We start from the raw sequence: 19,019 nt of genomic DNA on the forward strand, positions 1-19,019 counted from the left end.
GCCCTCTCCACTCCTCTGGGGAGCAGCCCTTGGCAGCACCAGGGCAGCCTGACCCAGCAGGTTGGGAAAGCAAACAAGTCCTCCGGAACCTCCTCCTCTTGTGGTTGCAGGCGCCACAGAGACTCTTCCTCTGTCCCAAAGCTCTGGCCTCCAACCGCCTCTTTCTTTCTCTCTGGACCTTTTTTGAAAAAGGTGTTTTTGTGTGTCAGGGAACCAGAGCCCCACAGCATTGACACATGCATTCTGGAGACTGGAACCCAGGACCCCAGGCATGCAAGGCCTGCACTATATCCCCTGAGTCACCTCCCCCGGCCTCTCAGACAACATTCCAGGAATGGGTGTTGACCTGTGGGCTAAGGCCCAGGGCAGAGCAGACTCTGTGTCCTCCGGGAGAGAACACATTCCACCTCCTTCTCAGATGGCTTCTTGTGCGGTCCACGTAGCAGGGCTGGGCACTCATGGCCTGCTGTCTTCCTCCTTGCAGTCCTCACTTGTCTTTCTGCACAGTCCTGAGTCATGAGTGTTGGCTCCCCTGTCCCTGGTCCCTTTCTAAGCCTCATACTTGTGTCCCTCAGCTGCTGAGCGCAGTTTCCAGGCCAGTGGACTCTCAGTACAGGCCCAAGGGAGGTTTCTGGGGCAGCTCCAGAGGATACCAGCTTCCAAGTGCATTGTGTACCAAAGCCCTGGCCTCATGCCTGTGAGCGTGAAGCCTGTGAGGCGAGCAGAAGTGACAGGAGGGGTCTCTGCTTTATTTGGGTTCTTGGCTCCCACCTTTTCAGCTTCTACACAGCTGAAGGCCTGTTGTTCCGACAGGCACCAGCGTAGTTGTTAAAGGCTGGCGCTGAAGTAGGCACTGGATGGCTTCTTGGTTCAGGACTGTTCCTGCCAGTATCCAGCTCCTGCCAGCTGGAGTTATAACCTGTTTGCGAGGATCGACTCGCACCTCTCGGTGCGTCTGCTTTTCCTTTGTGGCTCATACGGTTTGCGACTTGGGTTCACAGTCACAGTGAGCTTATCCAAAGCAGCATGAAAAATGCACAAACAAAAGGGAACCTTCCTGGCACCTCGGGGCTTTCTCTAGGAAGTAACCGGGTGGAGGGTAGTTGGTTTTTGCCTCAGGGACTTATCCTTTGTGTCACCAACCACCTGGAACAGTTTCCTGTGGGGGGTGGGGGGTGGTTTACAAGTGAACTATCTCATATACACTCATCTGTGTTTGGTTCTCTATAACTTTTTATGACTTTCCCATCTGGTACTGTTTACTTGGCCAGTTCTAGAGAATTTCCCAGACCCACTGGCCATAGAACCCAGGGGGCTCGGTAGCTTCTTAACGAGAAGAGGAATTTCTGCAGTAGTGGGTTCTATTTGAACTCAGTCATTTCCTTTATTTCTTTTTCTTTAAATTTTTAAAAATTATCTTTACATACTGCATAGAAACAGCCAGAAATCAAGAGGGAAGGGGAAGATAGAGAGAGAGACCTGCAGCACTGCTTCACCACTAGTAAAGCTTTCCCCCTGCAGGTGGGGACTTGGGGCTTGAACCCAGTTCCTTGCACTCAGCCCCTACTCCTTTTTTTTTTTTTTTTTTTATCAGAGCACTGCTCAACTCTGACTAATGGTGGGTACAGGGGGTTGAACTTGGGACCTCTGTGCAGCAGAGGTTGGGGGGAGGGGGAGGTCCCCACACAGTCCTGCCAGAAAGTGGATGGTCCTCCTTCCATGGTGTTGCTATGGGAACCCAGCCCTGTGAGAGGGGGTAGCCAGAGTTAGGGGTCCACAGCTTGGACCTTCTGTAAACCTGATATAAGATGACCAGTGAGTGAGTGAGGACACAGACAGGAAAGACTTACCATGAGGAGTTTCACGTTGTCTTGATCTATTGCTAGCGGGCATGTGCCTGCTTCTCTCGCCCTGTGGGTGGTGTAAGCATTACTCTTGTCCCCAGCTCCTGTGAGGCTAAACAACTGTAATCCCACTGGAGCTTTCTCCCCTCCCTCTCTCACGCTCAACACAGTGCCTCCTCCCAGGCTGCTCAACTCAGTGCTTACAAACCATCATCTTCTTGCAGTTTTCTTTTTTATTTTAAACTTTGTGAAAAATGGAAGGCCAAGACAGGATATAAGTATAAGAAAAGTCCATCAGTTGACGTCTCCAAGTAACTGTTCTCTTGTCGCCCTCATCTGAGAGATAGAGGATCTTGTAGTCTTATTTTTTCCTCTTATCTTAAATATTTGATTATCTTTGTTTGATAGAGACAGCCAGATAGTGAGAGGGAAGAGGGAGATAGATACCTGCAGATCTGCTTCACCATTCGTGAAATATCCTCCCAGCAGGTGGAGGCTAGGGGCTTGAACCTGGATCCTTGTGCATTATCATATGTGAGCTCAACCAGGTGCACCACCACCTGGTCTCGTCTTATTTATTTCTCATGTACTTATTTTTATTTTTTATTATTATTTTTTCCCGCTGCCGCCTCCCCACTTATTTTTATTATATGCAATCCATTTCCAATCTTGTACAAGCAATAAAAGTGTGTGTGTGTGTGTGTGTGTGAGAGAGAGAGAGAGTAATGAGGAACATCATCTTTTGTGCCAGGTGCTTGCAGGTGGTTCACTCACTGAAGGCACACACGTTACCATGTTTGACCATCGAGGGTTTGAGCCCCAAGCAGGGGAGCATCTGCAGCTCTCCTTCTCTTTCCCCTATTTATTTATTTATTTATTTATTTATCTATCTATCTCTCTCTTTCTCTTACTCTGTCTTGCAGAAAGAAAGAAAAAAAAATCAAGACTGTTGGGAGTGATGTATTAATTCTTTGGTATTGAGAACACCACCATTTGAGTTTACATGTTGTTGGTTATTACCAAGTTTCCTTTTCCAGATATGAGGGCTAGTGCTTCGCTCCAAAAATCTGTCTCAATACCAATCGCATTAAACCCGATTGCCCGTGTCTCCATAAGTCTGCATTGCCTTTGCTGAGTGTTTACTTTGGCCACAGGTCCATGCTTGTGACATTAATCTGTTGCTCTGTAATCCCAGGGTGAAGCAGAAAGAGACCACGAAAGCAAGAGGGCCCGATCAGAGAAAGAAAACAAACCACAGCCATCGTCGTCATCCTCCCACAAAGATTCTTCTAAAACAAAGTGAGTACAGAGAGTTGGAACAACCCGAAGGCAGGGGTGAGTCTCCCAGGGCTGGACATGGCAGAGTCGCAGGGATCTTCACTCTCACACCACCTTGCTTGTGTAAGGGGTTCAGTCTGCTGCTTCCATCTCCAAGCACCTTAACGGCAGTCACAGCAAGTCACCTGGCAGCAGCTTGCCTCAAGCAAAGGCATCTTAGTAGTGGGGAGTTTCCTGAGCATCGGGACTTTTTAAAAGAATGTTGATAGCAAAGTTAGCAAGGTGTCCTTGTTCTCCCTGTGCTGCAGAATGGGTCACAGAGGCCCAGTGAATTCACATGACAAGGTCAGGGTCACCCCATTCTTGGGGAAGGATGGCACCTCCAAAACTCCCCCAAACCTGTCGGTGTTTGTTTTGTTCTTAACACTGTCACACCGGAGTCGCATGATTTGGGGTTTGCCTCAGTCTAGTTTTATCTGACGTCTCATTTCAGAGCACCCAAGTCCTCCTCTGAGTCCACCAAGAAGGAAATGCTTCCTCCTCCACCCGTGTCTTCCTCCTCTAACTTCTCCATCTCCTCGTCCTCGTCATCATCCTCATCCTCCCAGAAGCCTACCAAGCCTTCACAAAAAAGGTCACGGCAGGAAGCTGACTCCAGTGGCCAGGACCCTCCCAAAAGTGCCAGCAGTGCCAAGGGCAGCCATAAAGACTCCTCTGCTCCCAAGCACAGGAGAGTAGAGGGGAAGGAGTCCGGGAGCTCCTCGGAACACAGAGTGAGTAGTGGGTTTTGGGGGGAGTGGAAACTTCCACACTGGAGAGCCACTGGATGGCTTCAGGGTTGAGTCCTTCCTGGTTTGTTGTTGTTGTTTTGTTTTTGTCTTTTAGATTTTATTTATTTATGAGAAAGATAGGAGGAGAGAGAAAGAACCAGATATCACTCTGGCACGTGTGCTGCTGGGGATCGAACTCAGGACCTCATGCTTGAGAGTCCAAAGCTTTACTACTGCACCACCTTCTAGACCACCGAGTCCTTCCTATTTGTTTACCTTTCTGTTTGACAGAGGGCTAGTGAATCGAAGTTAAAATTCTAGGACAACATCAGATTCTTCACAAATTTCTGGAGTGAAACACGAGGACAGATTTATGTGTGTGTGTTATTTTCCCTTCAGGTGTTTTGTTTTTAATTTTACTATTCACAGTGGGAGGAACAATTCACTTTTTTTCTTCATTTTTTAAATATTTGTTAATTTTTGAGAACGAGAGAGATGAATAGAACAAGAGCATTGCTCTGTCCATGGCACCACCTCCCAGACCACCATAGTCCACTGTCTGGTGGAAGTTTCTTTCTTCCTGTGAAGCTTGGGGTGGGGGACGGGGGTGACTTTGTGGCATTTCTTATTCTCTCTCTGAGCCCCCAGCACAGTCTCGACTTACTGTCAGGTGAGTCTATAACTGGGGAGGTGCTGGGCAGGGCTGAAGCATGCAGAGTTTGGGTGACTCTTCTGACTCTGATGGTCTCAGGCATTAGAGTATAATCTGCTCCATGGTTTGTTTCCAAAGGGCTCTTCTGGAGAGACAGCAAATCGTTTTCCAGTGCCTTCTCTGCCAAATGGTAACACTAAACCAGGGAAGCCTCCAGCAAAGGCTGACAAGTAAGAGCTCTGGATCTTCACTGCTTGTCGTCCTCTCTCCTCTCCTCCCCCCACCCCCATCCTCCCTCTCCTCCCATTCTTGCTCAGTCACCCTCTTGGGTTTCTTATCTTCCTCCCTCTTCCCTGACACCCTCCCCCCCCCCAGGTATTTTAAGATTTTAATTCCTGTCACCCACTTTTGGTCATTGCTTCTCTTCTAGGCAACAAGTCAATGTTCTCATGAAGGAGGCCAAAAGGCTGAAGCAGAAAGCAGAGCTAATGGTCAGTCTCATTTCCTCTTGGCCCCCGTCAGTGTTGCCAGATACCAGGGTGAGGGCAGCAGGGAGGAAGGTGACAAGGCAGGCTCAGCACCATCGGAGGGGGGGAGCAGGCCAGGGACCTCTAGGGAAGTGACTTCTCTGACTCAGTTTGGTTTGTTCATGGGCAAACACAAGGCACCCAGTCATAAGCTTAGTGTATAGTTGAGTGGAAGCCAATCTCTCTGGTGGTGGTTGTTGAAAGAATTATTTATTAGAGAGAGAGAGAGAGGGAGCATCATTCTGACACATGTAGTGCTAGGGATTGAACTCAGGACCTCAGGCTTCCAGGTCCAGCACTCTAGCCACTGTGCACCATCTCCCAGGTAGTGGTCTGTTTTTTCCACCATGGTTTTCACTGGGACTCTCTGCCTACAAGGGCAAACCCTTTTTTGATTTTAGATAGAGATTGAAAGAGAGAGCTGGCAAAATAGCTCAGTTGTTAGTGTGTGGTAACGTGTGAGTGACCCAGGTTGGAGTCCAGCCCCTGTCACATTGAAGGAAGTCTCTACTGTAGTCTGTCTCTCTCTTTTTCTCTTTTTTTTTTTTTTTAACTATTTTATTTGATAGGACAGAGAGAAATTGAGAGGGAGAGGAAAGTAGGAAGAAAGAGACGGGCTGGGTGGTGGCGCACCTGGCTGAGCGCACATATAACAGTGCACAAGGACCTGGGTTTGAGCCCCCAGTCCTTACCTGCAGGGGGCAAGCTTTGCGAGTGGCAAAGCAGGGCTGCAGGTGTCTCTCTGTCTCTCTCCCCCTCTATCACCCTCTCCCCTCTCGATTTCTGGCTGTCTCTATCCATTAAATAAATAAAGATAAATTTAAAAAAATCACACATAGGGAATGAGACTAAGAATGCCTATGTGAAAAAACTTAAAAAAAAAGAGAGAGAGACAGACAGACAGACACTTGCAGCACTACATCACTGATGTAAAACTTTCCCCTCTGCAAGTGGGGACGGGAGGCTTGGACCAGGTCTTGTGCATGGTAATAACATGCACTTAACCAGATGCACCACCACCTGCACCCCCCCCTTCACTTTTTCTCCCTATCTCTCTAAACTAACAAGTGTGAGAGGAGAGACACCACCACACCTCCCCCCCCCCCCCCATCTCAAAGCTTCCCTTTGCATGTTGACCTGCGTTTGGTGAAGTGTGCACTTTACCTGGTGAGCTATCTCAGTCTCCCAGTCCGTCTGGTAGTTATTTCGTTGGTGAGTGCTTTCTTGTCCCATTGAGTCACCTCAGAAGTCTTTCAGTTTTTCTCCACTGGTGGGGGGAGTATGTAAGGCAGAGCAGACTTGCATTCCAAGATTATCTCAGCGCCCTTGAGACACTCTTGCAGGGGATTTGTAAAGCAGTTGCATCACCCGCAGTTGAAATTTGAGAAGATAGTAAAGATTGCCTTGTTGGTAAACATGCTTCCAAATCATGAGCTCCCTTTCGGTTACAGTTCCTAGAAGTTTTCCTTCTAGAGGAGGTGGTTCTGATAATGGCTTTCCCATACCTGCCGCGATATGGTTAAGTGAGGCTTGTCTTTGGTCATTAGCATCTGAGACCCAAGGCTCTGCGGTGCTTAATGCAGTCTCCATGCTTCAGCCCCTGCAGGGGTCCTGTGTGTGGGACTTTGTGCCCCGGGGAAGAAGAGCCTGGGTGGCTTCCCGCCTCCATACTACCTCACAAACACACTGGCAGACACGGGGTCTGCTTCAGATCTGCCTGAGTGGGGCTCTGATCTCTCATAATAATAAACCTGCAAAAAACAAAAACCAGTGCATACTAACAGCCCTAAACCACCTGGCTTATTTTTTATTTATTTATTTTTACTACTCAGCTCTGGTGTATGGTGGTACGAGAAATTGAACCTGGGACTTTGGAGCCTCAGGCATGAGAGTCTCTTTGCATAACCATTATGCTGTCTACCCCTGCACATTCACCTGTTTCGAGAATGAGAATACCCCATCTCTTCATGTTACATGTACCATGTACCTCTTTTTTTTTTTTTTTTGAGCTGGGGCCTTGTTCATTTGTGGTTTTACCATGCCAGGACCACTTTTTCCACTCAGAGAAGGGAGATGGTGGCAGACTGGGTAATGGTACACCAGGTAGAGAACATATGCTACAGCGAAGGGAGGGAAACACCATTGCCCTGGAGCTTCCTCTGCTGCCATTTCATTTCCCCATGTGGTGTTGGGGCTTGAACCTAGACCACAGCACATAGCAACACATGCTTTCTACTTGGTGAGCTCTCTCTAGGACCTCACACACTTGCATGTTTACTGTGTTCCTTCTTTGAACTTTTTTTTTTTTTAATTAACTGTTTATTCATAAGAAGGGAGGGTGGGCAGAAAAAACCAGAAGACCTTTCTGGCACATGTGATTCCAGAGATCAAACTCAGGACCTCAGGCTTCAGAGTCCAGCACCTTATCCACTGTGCTACATCCCAGGTTCCCAGGTTGCATCGTTGGGTTTGTTGTTTTTTGTTTTTAGATTTATGTTATGTTCAGACCTCTTTTTGTTTGTTTTATTCCAATCCATTTCATCATTATTTATTTTACCAGAGCACTGCTTCTGGTAGTGTTTAGTGTTGAACTAAGAACCTTTAGTACCATAGACATCACAGCCTTTTCCCTTCTCTTCTTTTCCCACCCCCCCACTTTTTTTTGGCCAGAGCCTTGCTCAGCTTTGGCAGATGATGGTGTTGGAGACTGAACTGGGACCTCAGAGGCTCAGGCATGAGAGTCTTTTGCATTATCATTATTGTCTTGCATAACCACTGTGCTATCTCCCTAATGTTCATTATTATTATTGTTGTTGTTGTTGTTATTTTAAGGGCTGGTTGATTTATTCACTCTGAGGGGATGCTTGGTGCTGCCTGGGATTGCAGGCCTCTGGGCCCTCAGGCATGCAAATTCTCTGCTCTAATGGGCTAAGCTAACTCCTTGGCCCAAGATACGTTTTCTCCCTTGAGGAAGAGAAAGAAGAGACCAGGGCTCAGCTCCTGGACTGCACTCTGACCACCCCTCGTGCCGGTCCGGCACTCCACCAGCTCAGCTGTTTCATTCTCTCGGGCTGTTTTCGTCTTCATGTGTCAACACACAAAGCAGGGCCAGCAAAATAGCACTCATGGATAGTAGCTGCTTTGCCACATGTGCACAAACCAGGTTCTTGCTCAACTCGCCTCATTGAAGAAAGCTTCAACCCTGTGATCTCTTTCTCTCCCCACCCTCCCCACCCCTTAGAAATTAAAAGAGCAGAAACACCAAACTTGAAGAATATTGTTAAGTCAGGTCCTCTAATGTGTGGAGAAAAGGTCGAGCTGCCTCTGCTGCACCTAGTGAGAAGAGTGTTGGGGTTTCGGGTGACCACCATTATCTGACAGCTTCCATATTTACACACACCCTCCAGGGGCATGCTGGCATTTTGCTCTTCGGGGCTCTGGCAACCGCTGATTAAACTGTCTGGGTTTAAAATACAGGAGATGGTGATTGCCAGGCGTGGTGAAGTCCAAGGTGCTTGTGAGCCACAAAGTCTCTCATCTTAACAGGATCAGTTTCGGGGCCAACAAAGACGCTTATGTGCACAGTATTATAAATGTACAGAATCTTTTTCCTTAGGAAAATTATATAATGAGCCTTTGCACACTGCCAGCACAGGATTGTGTACTTAGTTTGCTGGAACCTGGACTTTCAAGAAGGTTTTGAGAGAGACTAGTCAATACCAGTTTGTTGTTGTTGTTGTTTTCCTATTGAATTTGTGCTTGAAGAAACATTTCAGGTGGTTAGGAGATAACTCAGTGGTCGAGCCCAGGACTTGTATGCCTGAGGTCCCAGGTTCAATCACCTAGCACTGTATATTATTATTTTTTTTAAGATTTTATTTATTTACTGATGAGAAAGATAGGAGAGAGAGAAAGAGCCAGACATCACTCTGGTACCTGTGCTGCCGGGGATTGAACTCAGGACCTCATGCTTGAGAGTCCGATGCTTTAGCCACTGTGCCACCTCCCGGACTACAGCACTGTATATTCTAAAGTGGAGCAGTACTCTGGTGTCTTCCCCCCCACACACACACTTATTTCCTTCTTTCCTTCCTTCCTTCCTTCCTTCCTTCCTTCCTTCCTTCCTTCAGTACTGATTTTATTTATTTTTAAAAATATATTGAAGTGGGTTTTTTTTTATATTTTTATATTACAGCACATATACACTTTCTATTGACATTTTAAAGATTTATTAATGAGAGAGAACCAGAGCATCACTCTAGTACATGTGATGCCAGAGATCAAACTCAGGACTTCCTGCTCTTAGATTCCAACATTCTTGCCACTTCTGTACACTCCCAGACCACCAAAAGAAGCCCTAAAAAGGGGAGGGGGTGGCATACTCAGTAAAGTGTATAGGTTACCACGCATGAGGATCTGAGTTCAAGTCCCTAGTCCCCATCTGCAGGGGTAAGCTTCACAAGTGACAAAACAGCTCTGCAGGTATCTTACCCTCTAGCAACAAAAATAAATACATAGACAAACAAATAAATAGTTTTAAAAACCTAGCTCCTTGAGGGAGATGGCTTGCTAAATTTAAGCATTAAGTAGTAATAATAATGAGAAGAAGGGGAAGAAGAAGGCAGTTTCTGTATTTCAGTAGGTCAGAGCCAGCAGCCTTTGGCTGTCACTTTGAGATTCGTTGTCTCCACACGTCTCACTAGCTAGCCTGAGATAATCCCAGACAGTGGGGGACGTGTCTGTAGAGATGAGGGCAGGAGGGGCAGTCTGATTCCATTGGGCACTAACAGACCTCAACTCCCCCCACAGACGGACAAGCTGGGGAAGGCCTTTAAGTACTTTGAAGCCACCCTGTCCTCGATCGAGTGCGGCATTGCCATGGAGGCAGAGAGCCCAGGGTCCAAGTCGGCTCAGACCATGTATGCAGAAACCCTGGAGCTCACGAAGTAAGTGGCCCCTCCCAGTGTTTTGCCCTTATTCTCATCTCTGTTCTAGCCCATGGGGCCCTCTGTGCAGACAGCTCCTTCCAAGTGATCCGGCGGATGAAGTGCTGGAGGGACGTCCCCCCGGTCCAGCCAGCCCCCTTCACCCTGCAGTGGTCTCACTGTGGAAAGCCAGACTCCCTGGGCCCGCAGAATGGGGTTCAGCTCTGTTTCTCAGCATGGACCCGCTTTATGCTGCCTTTTTCACCACCCTTGTTTAACCTCGATGTGTTTTCCTGCTTTTCTCCAGATCCATAATGTCGTTAAAACCCTTCTCTGATGCCACGTCGTCACCAACTCAAGAGAAAATCCTGACTGTTCTGTGGTGTGTACATTTTTCCTTGGCCTCAAGTGTGCTGACATCTCTGGATGTTACAAATAGGTTTTTGAAGATTATCTTTTTACTTTCTAAAGATTTATTTTTATTTATGAGAGGGGGGAAAGAGAAACCAAGGGCATCCCCCCTGGCACATGCAGTGTCAGGGATGGAACTCTGGACCCTCATGCCGGAGAGTCCGGTGCTTTCTCCCCTGCGCTGCCTGCAGGGTGGCAGAAAAGCATTGATTTAATTTGAAAAATCATAATGAACTGTGAGATGTGATTTATTATGAAATGGCATGTTGATAGTAGATATTATTAATCAGCCGCCATTTTTACCTGGTGATTCACTTGTACTTCTGTTCTTATGGCTTTAACTGTGTCCTCACATGGTTCGGAGTGTATGAGCAGTGTGACAAAATAGGAGTACTCCCTGCACCCTCTCTTCCCCCTAGCCGCCCCTCCCACCCACCTGCCCACCCAGAGGGAGAAGTCCCAGTGAGCTCGCTAGGCTGTGAATGGCCGGGTGGCTCTGAACTGCCCATGGTGTGGGCCTTGTTACCTGCACGGGGATCTTTGAACTTGTGTTTCTGCCCACAGCTTGCGATGCCAGTCCCTTCTGAACATGGCGATGTTTCGTTGTAGAAAAGACATAGCAATCAAGTATTCTCGTGCTCTTAATGAACATTTCCAGAGTTCCACCAAAGTCACCCAGGCACCGTCTCCGTGCATTGCAAGGTAATGGGAAGCCTCATTCCAAGCCTCTTACAAAACTGAATCGTTTTCTTAAAATGTTTCTTGCATTTGCAGCCACCCATGTGAATGCAGGGTGTGTTAGAGGAATAGTTATAAAGCAAGGCACTTGCTAACTGGGCAGCATGGAAAGTTAAAAAGAATATAGAGTCTAAATCTTAAGAGCTCTGAGAATCTTTTGCTGTGCCCAGTGCAGAAGATGAGTGGCAGAGCCAACAGAGCCACAGTCAAAGGCTGTGGGGGGTCGGGGGGTCAGGAGGTGGCGCACCAGGTTAAACATACATTCAAGGACCTGCACAAGGATCTGAGTTTGAGCCCCTTACTCCCGCACCTGCAGGGGGACACTTCAGAAGCAATGAAGCAGGTCTGTTGGTGTCTGTCCTTCTTTCTCCCTTGCTGTCTCTCTCCCTCACCACTATCAATTTCTCTCTGTCCCATCCAATAAAATAAATGATTGCGAGGAGCAGTGGATTTGGAGTGCTGGCACCAAGCCCCAGCAATAACCCTGGAGGCTAAATAAATAAATATAGAGGGCCAGTGGAAAAACTTACTTGGAGAGTGTACTGATTTGCCGTGTGTGACCCTGGTTCCCACCATAACTAAGGAAACTTCCATGCTATTCTCTCTCTGCCTCTCTCTCCCCCTTCTGTCTCTCTCTCTCTCTCTCTCCCCCCCTCTGTCTCTTCCTCTTGTTCTTTCCCACCCTCTCCCTCCATCCCTCTCTGCCTCTTATTTTAAAAAAGGGGGGGGGGGGAGTCAGGCAGTAGTGCAGTAGGTTAAGTGCACGTGGCGTGAAGTGCAAGGACAGGCGGAAGGATCCCAGTTCGAGCCCCTGGCTCCCCACCTGCAGGGGAGTCGCTTCACAGGCGGTGAAGCAGGTCTGCAGGTTTCTATCTTTCCCCCTCTCTGTCTTCCCCTCCTCTCTCCATTTCTCTCTGTCCTATCTAACGACAACATCAATAACAACAACAATGATAACCACAACAACAATAAAAACCAACAAGGGCAACAAAAGGGAGAATAAATAAATAAATAAATAAATAGATTTTCTAGGACAAGGGAGATAGCACAGAAGTTATATAGAGGTTTAACATGCAAACAAGTCCCAGGTTCCATCCCTAGCACTACCAATAGCCAGAGATGATCAGTCCTCTATTGTTATTATTAATTTCTTTTTAAATTTGGCTATATGCCTTGAAAACTTTGCCATTCTCCTAGGTCTTACTATTGTGTCACCTAGAAGGTGACTCTGTTTCCCGTCCACTGAGCAGAAGAGGCTTCCATTTGCCTCTTCAAAAGTGACAGTCCTGGGCTGGGGAGATAGCATAATGGTTATGCTATTCTCATGCCTGAGGCACCAACGGTACCAGGTTTAATCCCCATCACCACCATAACCCAGAGCTGAGCAGTGCTCTGGTAAAAAAATGACAGTCCTAATTGAGGAGTAAGGTCCTGCTCTGCTCTTCCACGGCTCCCGCCCTGGAGCTGCGATTAGAGACTAGCAGGTTATCTGTAAAGCAGCTCCTTCAGCATTTGCCCAGTTAATACATACATACATGCCAAACCCTGTGCTCCGTATTGGGGTCCCTACCACAGAACCTTGGATCAGGACCACAGCCTCATGGAGATTCTGCCTAGTCCTTCAAAGTGCACTTGCTTCCTGGAGCAGGTCTGTGCAGCCCCCCAGGCTCCTCCCTCACCCTCTCTCCTTGCTCTCATCATACGGCCCATTTCCAGTTTGGCCCACAGCAAGGCCCTGGTTGCCTACATGTCCAGCTTAGGAGAAAAGTTAGGAGAAGAATAGAGAGCAGGTGCTGAATGAGTCCTGGGTGACACGGTGCTTCCTACTGATGGAGTGTGGTGTCATTGATTCAGCAGATATTTGAGAGCCTGCACTTCATGCCTTCTGTGCAAAGTGCTAGAAATGCAGAAATTTAAAAAAGAGAGACTGGGTAGTTGTGCACCTTATTGAACACACGTTACCATATACAAAGACCAGGGTTTAAGCTCCCAGTCCCTACATGAGGAAGCTTTGTGAGTGGCGAAACAGGTCTGTAGGTGTCTCTTTCTCTCTCCCTATTTTCCCTTCCACTCTCAATTTCTCTCTGTGTGATCAAATAAAGAGAGAGGGGAGAAAAAATAGATCTCTGATGTCAAAATGTTTGTGACTTGGGAAAAGACATAGAGAAAAAAGTACAATGAAGATAACAGCTCAGATGGACCCATAAGTAGCACACCTAGGTTAAGCCCACATATTACTATATACAAGGACCCGGGTTCAAACCTCCTGTCCCCATCTGCAGGGAGGAAGCTTCATGAGCAGTGACTCAGTGCTACAGGTATTTTCTCTCTCCTCCCTCTGGATCTCCCCTTCCCTCTCAGTTTCTCTCTGTCATTTATCCAGTAGATAACTAAATAAAAGGGGGCAAGGTGGTGGTGCACCTGGTTAAGTGCACATAGTACTAAGTGCAAGGACAACCCAAGCAAGGATCTGGGTTCAAGCCACCACTCCCCACCTTCAGGGGGTCTGCTTCACAAGCCATAAAGCAGGTCTGCAGGTGTCTCTCTTCCTCTCTCCCTCTCTATCTCCCCCATATCTCCCAATTTCTCTGTCCCAATAAAATGGCCACCAGGAGCAGTGGATTCATAGTGCCAGCACCAAGCCCCAGCAATAACCCTGTTGGCAGGAAAAAAGAAAAAAAGAAAAAAAGGAAAAGTGACAGTTTGGTATATCTGTTAATTGATAAACAGCAATAAGATAATAGGCTAGTAGAGTGTCAAGTGGAGGGGAGGTGGGGAGAACACTGTGGCATCTCCCCATTGCCCAGCAGGTGCCCTGTCCACGCTGATCCAGCGTGTGGAGGGATGAACGCATCTGTGAGGTCAGGCCCTTCTCCATACATGAAGGACCCCTAGAAGGAAAATTTGGTTCTGGAGATGAGGAAAAGGAGGATGTTGTGAATGGCCTGGGGAGGCATGTTTGTAGCAGATTTGCCTACCTGACTGGCTACTCCTGTGAAGGACACTGGGCTGCCTGGAGTGACCTCTTAGCAGGCTGGAGGTGCATGGAGTCTTGCAGACTCTGGCTCAGGCAGCGTTCTCCAGATGGGCCAAATGACTGAATGCTCTTTCTCTTCCCACCTTCCAGAAGCACAGGCACACCCTCCCCTCACTCCCCCATGTCATCTCCTGCTGGCTCCATGGGGTCCCAGGCCAGTGCTGGCAGTGGGGGGCCCACCACCATCAGCACCCCAGTCACCATCCAGAGCATGACGTCCTCCTACGTCACCATCACATCCCATGTTCTGACGGCCTTTGACCTCTGGGAACAGGCAGAGGCCCTTGGGAGGAAGCATAAAGGTGAGTGGCTCTGTGGGGGTGACTTGGGGATCCTGCACAGGGCAGTGTGTATGTGTGCTTGGTTTGTGTGTGAGGTGCAGTGTTTTCAAAGGTGTAGCTTTGGGGCCAAGTGGTAGCGCAGCAGGTTAAGTGCACATGGCACAAGGACTGGCGTAAGGATCCCAGTTCGAGCCCCAGGCTCCCCACCTGCAGGGGAGTCGCTTCATAGGTGGTGAAGCAGGTCTGCAGGTCTCTGTCTTTCTCTCCCCCTCTCTGTCTTCCCCTCTTCTCTTGATTTCTTTCTGTCTTGTTCAACAATAGCAGCAGTAGCAACAATATGGGCAACAAAATGGGAAAAATAGCCTCCGGCAGCAGTGGATTCGGAGTGCAGAAACCAAGCCCCAGCAATATCCTTGGAGGCAAAAAAAAAAAAAAAAAAATTTAAAAAGAAGTGAATGAAATCTTGCCACTTATGACAACATGGATGGATCCTGAGGGCACAAAGTGAATTTAGTCAGAAGTAATAGATATTTACTATATGACCTGACTTTTATGTGGAATCTATAAACTAAAACTCAAAGCAATAACCCTGGAGGCACAAAAGAAGAAGAAAGGTGTAGCTTCTCATTTTCTCCAGTCTGCCTCATACCTAGTCACCATTCTTCCTCCCCCCCCCCCCCATTTTACTGGATAGAAACAGGGAAATTGAAAGGGAAAGAGGAGATAGAAAAGGAGAGACACTGCTTCACTGCTCACCCCTGCGCGTGGGGACCAGGGACTTGAAAAATCCTTGCACGTGGTGACGTACCCTCAACATGGTGCATCACCACTTGGTCCCCCTGGCCACCATTCTTTGGTTTCATGTGGTGCCAGGGAATGAGGGCTTTGCACATGTGTGATATCTTTGCTTGCTGACCTCCCTGAGCCAGTATTTCTACTCATTCATTCAGTCACTCAACATGAGAGAGACACCAGAGCTTACTCTGACATATGTGATGCTGGTGGTCAAATCCAGGCCCTCATGCGTGTCGGTTCAGTGCTGTACCACAGCACTGTCTCCATGGCTACTTCATTTGTTTAGTCGCCACCAGGGTTACCGCTAGCACTTGGTGCCTAATAAATCCACTGCTCCTAGTGGCATTTTTCTTTCTTTCTCACTTTCTTTTTTTCTTTCTCTCTCTCTCTCTCTCTCTCTCTCTTTCTCTCTTTCTTTTTCTTTCTTTTGTGATAGGGAGAGAGAAAAATTGAGAGGGAATGGGGGCGATATAAGAGGAGAGAGAAACAGACTCACCTGCATCCCTGCTTCACTGCTTATGAAACTTGCCCCTTGCAAGTGGGGACCAGGGGCTTGAACCCTAGTCTTTATGGTGCCATGTGAATTCTACTAGGTGTGCCACTTTTTTTTTTTTTTTTAAGATTTATGTGTTCTATATTTTAATTTTCAATATGTATATATTTAATTTATGTGAGAGGAAGAATCAGATATCACTCTGGTACATGTGCTACTGAGGATTGAACCCCAGGACCTTACGCTTGAGAGTCTAGTGCTTTATCCACTGCACTATCTCCCGGGCCACAAAGTATTTATTTTTAAGAGAGGGAGAGGGAGAAGGAGAGAGAGGAGAGAGAGAGAGGGACCTACAGCGCTGCTGTGCCACTTGGAAAGCTTCCCCCCCTGCACTTTTGGTCATGTGTGCTCTTTACCACTTATGCCATCCCTCACCCCCCTCCCCCCATGGGCACTTTGCTTTCTTTTAGAGAGAGATGGGAGCACACCCTAACTCCTCCTTGGAGCCCCATCACATTCCCTGGCACTGTTTATGGTATGCCAAGTGATGCCAGGGCCCAACCCAAGAGGTCAGTCACAGCAGTGTGCTTGTAGGTCAGCCATCCCCGGCCCCTGGCACCAGATGCCAGTGTTAGATCTTAGTCAGGTTTTCTCAGCAGTGGTTTTGCCATTTCACCCTTTGCAAGTTCTGTTGCCATGTTTGCCCGTGTTTGCAGTCTGCACTGAGATGCTGGCAGAAAGGTAAGGCCAAGGAGAGAGCATGGGATTATGTAAAAGACTCTCATGCCTAAGGTTCCATGGTCCCAGGTTCAATCTTCAGCACCACAGCTGAGTGGTGTTCTTATTTATAAATAAATAGGGGGCAGGCAGTGACACACATTATCTTGTGCAAAGACCTGGGTTCAGGCTCCTAGTCCCTACCTGCAGTGGGGGAAAGCTTTACAACTGACAAATCGTCTCTCTCCTTCTCTACTTACCCCTTCCCTCTCAATCTCTCTCTCTGTACATCCTATCTAATAAAGGGAGGAAAAAAAGACCACAATGTTTATTTGCATGTGCTCACTTGGCTTTGGTTTTTGCCTCATCTGCAGAATTTTTTGCCCAGCTCAGCACAAGTGTGTGCGCCTTGGCCCTCAACAGCAGTTTGCCGGACCTGGTGCACTATGCAAGGCAGGGACTCCAGCGACTGAAGCAGTAACCACCACCACTCTTCACAGAGGCCTGGCTGGCTTGATGCCTTACGAACATTTTTGCACACTTCGGGAAGCCTCAGAAGCAGTTCAGTGTCTCGTCAGGACACCCCCCATTCAGAGCAGGGCCCTGAGGCTGCTGGGCCCAGGTTCACTGGAACTCTCCAGAGTGGTAGGGCAGCCAAACCCAGGAACGCTGGCTGGGGAGTGGGGAAGAGGCTGCCTTGGTGACCACCGTGTCTTTTCCAACTGAAGTGCAATGTAGCCTGAGTGGGCCGGTGAATGGTCTAGAAACATTTCCCTAGTTCTCTCCACCAGCACAGAAGCAGGTTCCGCACGCAATCTCCAGAAGCAATGTCCCTTGAAGAACAGATCCACGTCACCTCTGTCACCACCACTCCAGAGGCCATTCCAGAAGGAGGAAGGAAAAAAAAAATGAACAATGGATTTTGGTAAAGGGTTTTGGGGATGATTTCCTTTTACGTTTTGGGGAGAATGTGTCTAAAAATCTATGAAGGTCATCTCTGGAGTAGGAGCCGTGACAGCAAGGATTGTGATGGTTTAAAAACGGAATGTGAGCCCCCCCTCCCCCCCCCACCTGCACCCCAGCCTGCTCTGCTCTGCAGCCCAGCCAAGAGTGGAGGAGCCATCCCCACAGCTCCCCGGGGAAGGACAGACCTCCATGCTGTCCCCTCTGCATTCTGGACTCCTTGCTCCAGGAAGGGGCCTGGCGTTCATACTGACACACTCTACTCCGTGGTTTCTGGAATGTGCAGGTCCCGCCACCCTGTCCCGTCAGTGAACAAAAGAATAATGAAATCTACTTCCTAGAGAGGCTATATTTTTCTGCAACAGATTATTTTATATTTATAGCCAAAGTAGACATTTAGAGCCTGTGATTGTCTAGAAGAAATGAATCTCTGTGAGGATGGGGGGGGGGGGAGGTGGGATGGGGATTTGGATGGTTATCAGACTTATTTAAAAAAAAAAAAATGAGGGGAAAAAAATCACCACATGCCTTCACTCCGGTGTCTACTCGACTAAAATGAGGAGCAGCTGCAGGCTTCCTGGAGGTGGTGTGGCCCCGACTCCTTTGGAAGAAGCGAGAGTGAAAGAATATACAATCTGAATTCCCACAAGCACAGAATCTTCTTTTCCTCCGAAACCTGGAAGGTGACTGTTGGCAGCATTATGATTATTATTATCATTATTTTTGCATGCAGTGTTTTTTTTTTTTTTTTAAGCCAACTCCTTTACCCCTCTTAGAAGTAGAATTTGCACATATGTTCCAGTCGAGGAGTGTTAATCACGGTAGCTGGTCTGTGTCATCCCCCCAGCCACCCACCTCGTCACCTTCTGCTGTTTCCCACCAGGCGTTCTGACATTCTCTGACCTGTCAGTGAAGGAGTGCCCTGTGTTTATTTATCACACACAGGTCTGCGGTGTGAATGAAAGGACTTCCCTGGTGACATGGTGAATCTACAAAGGCATGGATGGTGGCAGGAGTGGTGAGGAGTTCTGGCTGTGTGAATCGTTTGTATGAAGCTGTTCCGTCCGTGTCTTCCCATCCTCCTCTCCCACTGTCACCTGCCCGGGCAGAGGTCTGCGAGCCTTACGGCTGAGGCAACAGGCTCTGGAGAGTCACAGTGGGAAGGAGCCCACCTGGGTTCCAGAAGTCACGTGGTCTGCATGGCCTGGTCTCATGCATGGATGTTTAATGCAAAGCCATAGTTCTTCTTGTCAACTGCTTGTTTAAAAAGCCGCCTGAGGTGGAGTGGTTTGTCTGGCAGGTTGTGCTTGTGGCCCTGGGTGGCAGTCAGGCTTGGGTGACGCTTTTCCCCAGAATAAGCTGCCTGTCAATCAATGTAGAAGTTCATGCTTTAGGACAGGCTCTGACCTATGCAGTGTGTGTGTGTGTGTGTGTGTGTGTGTGTGTGTGTGTGTGTGTGTGTGTACGTGTGTACGTGTGTACGTGTGTACGTGTGTACGTGAGCTGCTAGCGTGTCCCCTTTTAACTGAAGAGGTTTTCCAATTTGACTTCTCAGGCCATTCTAAATGAGCTGCTTACCCAGTGGCCT

The 19,019-nt window shown here is 48.1% G+C and overlaps 1 protein-coding gene across 4 annotated transcripts in view; it reads left to right on the top strand.

The window, feature by feature from the left end:
* The window catches only part of AFF1 (ALF transcription elongation factor 1), a 195,127-nt gene extending 176,325 nt beyond the window's left edge, over positions 1-18,802 (top strand). For 3 of the 4 annotated variants that reach the window (XM_060187776.1, XM_060187778.1, XM_060187779.1), the window contains 9 exons: positions 3,040-3,143; positions 3,616-3,895; positions 4,683-4,774; positions 4,975-5,035; positions 9,881-10,017; positions 10,304-10,378; positions 10,972-11,109; positions 14,273-14,484; positions 16,843-18,127. In XM_060187776.1, the coding sequence (XP_060043759.1) occupies positions 3,040-3,143; positions 3,616-3,895; positions 4,683-4,774; positions 4,975-5,035; positions 9,881-10,017; positions 10,304-10,378; positions 10,972-11,109; positions 14,273-14,484; positions 16,843-16,949 (1,206 nt within the window). In that variant the 3' untranslated portion in view covers positions 16,950-18,127. Of the gene's footprint in view, positions 1-3,039; positions 3,144-3,615; positions 3,896-4,682; positions 4,775-4,974; positions 5,036-9,880; positions 10,018-10,303; positions 10,379-10,971; positions 11,110-14,272; positions 14,485-16,842; positions 18,128-18,376 lie in introns of those variants that run through there. The other variant, XR_009548989.1, reaches the window with a different exon arrangement.
* The last annotated feature ends 217 nt before the right edge of the window (positions 18,803-19,019 follow it).

The sequence above is a fragment of the Erinaceus europaeus genome, chromosome 3 (genome assembly GCF_950295315.1).
Source record: "Erinaceus europaeus chromosome 3, mEriEur2.1, whole genome shotgun sequence".
Taxonomy (NCBI): domain Eukaryota; kingdom Metazoa; phylum Chordata; class Mammalia; order Eulipotyphla; family Erinaceidae; genus Erinaceus; species Erinaceus europaeus.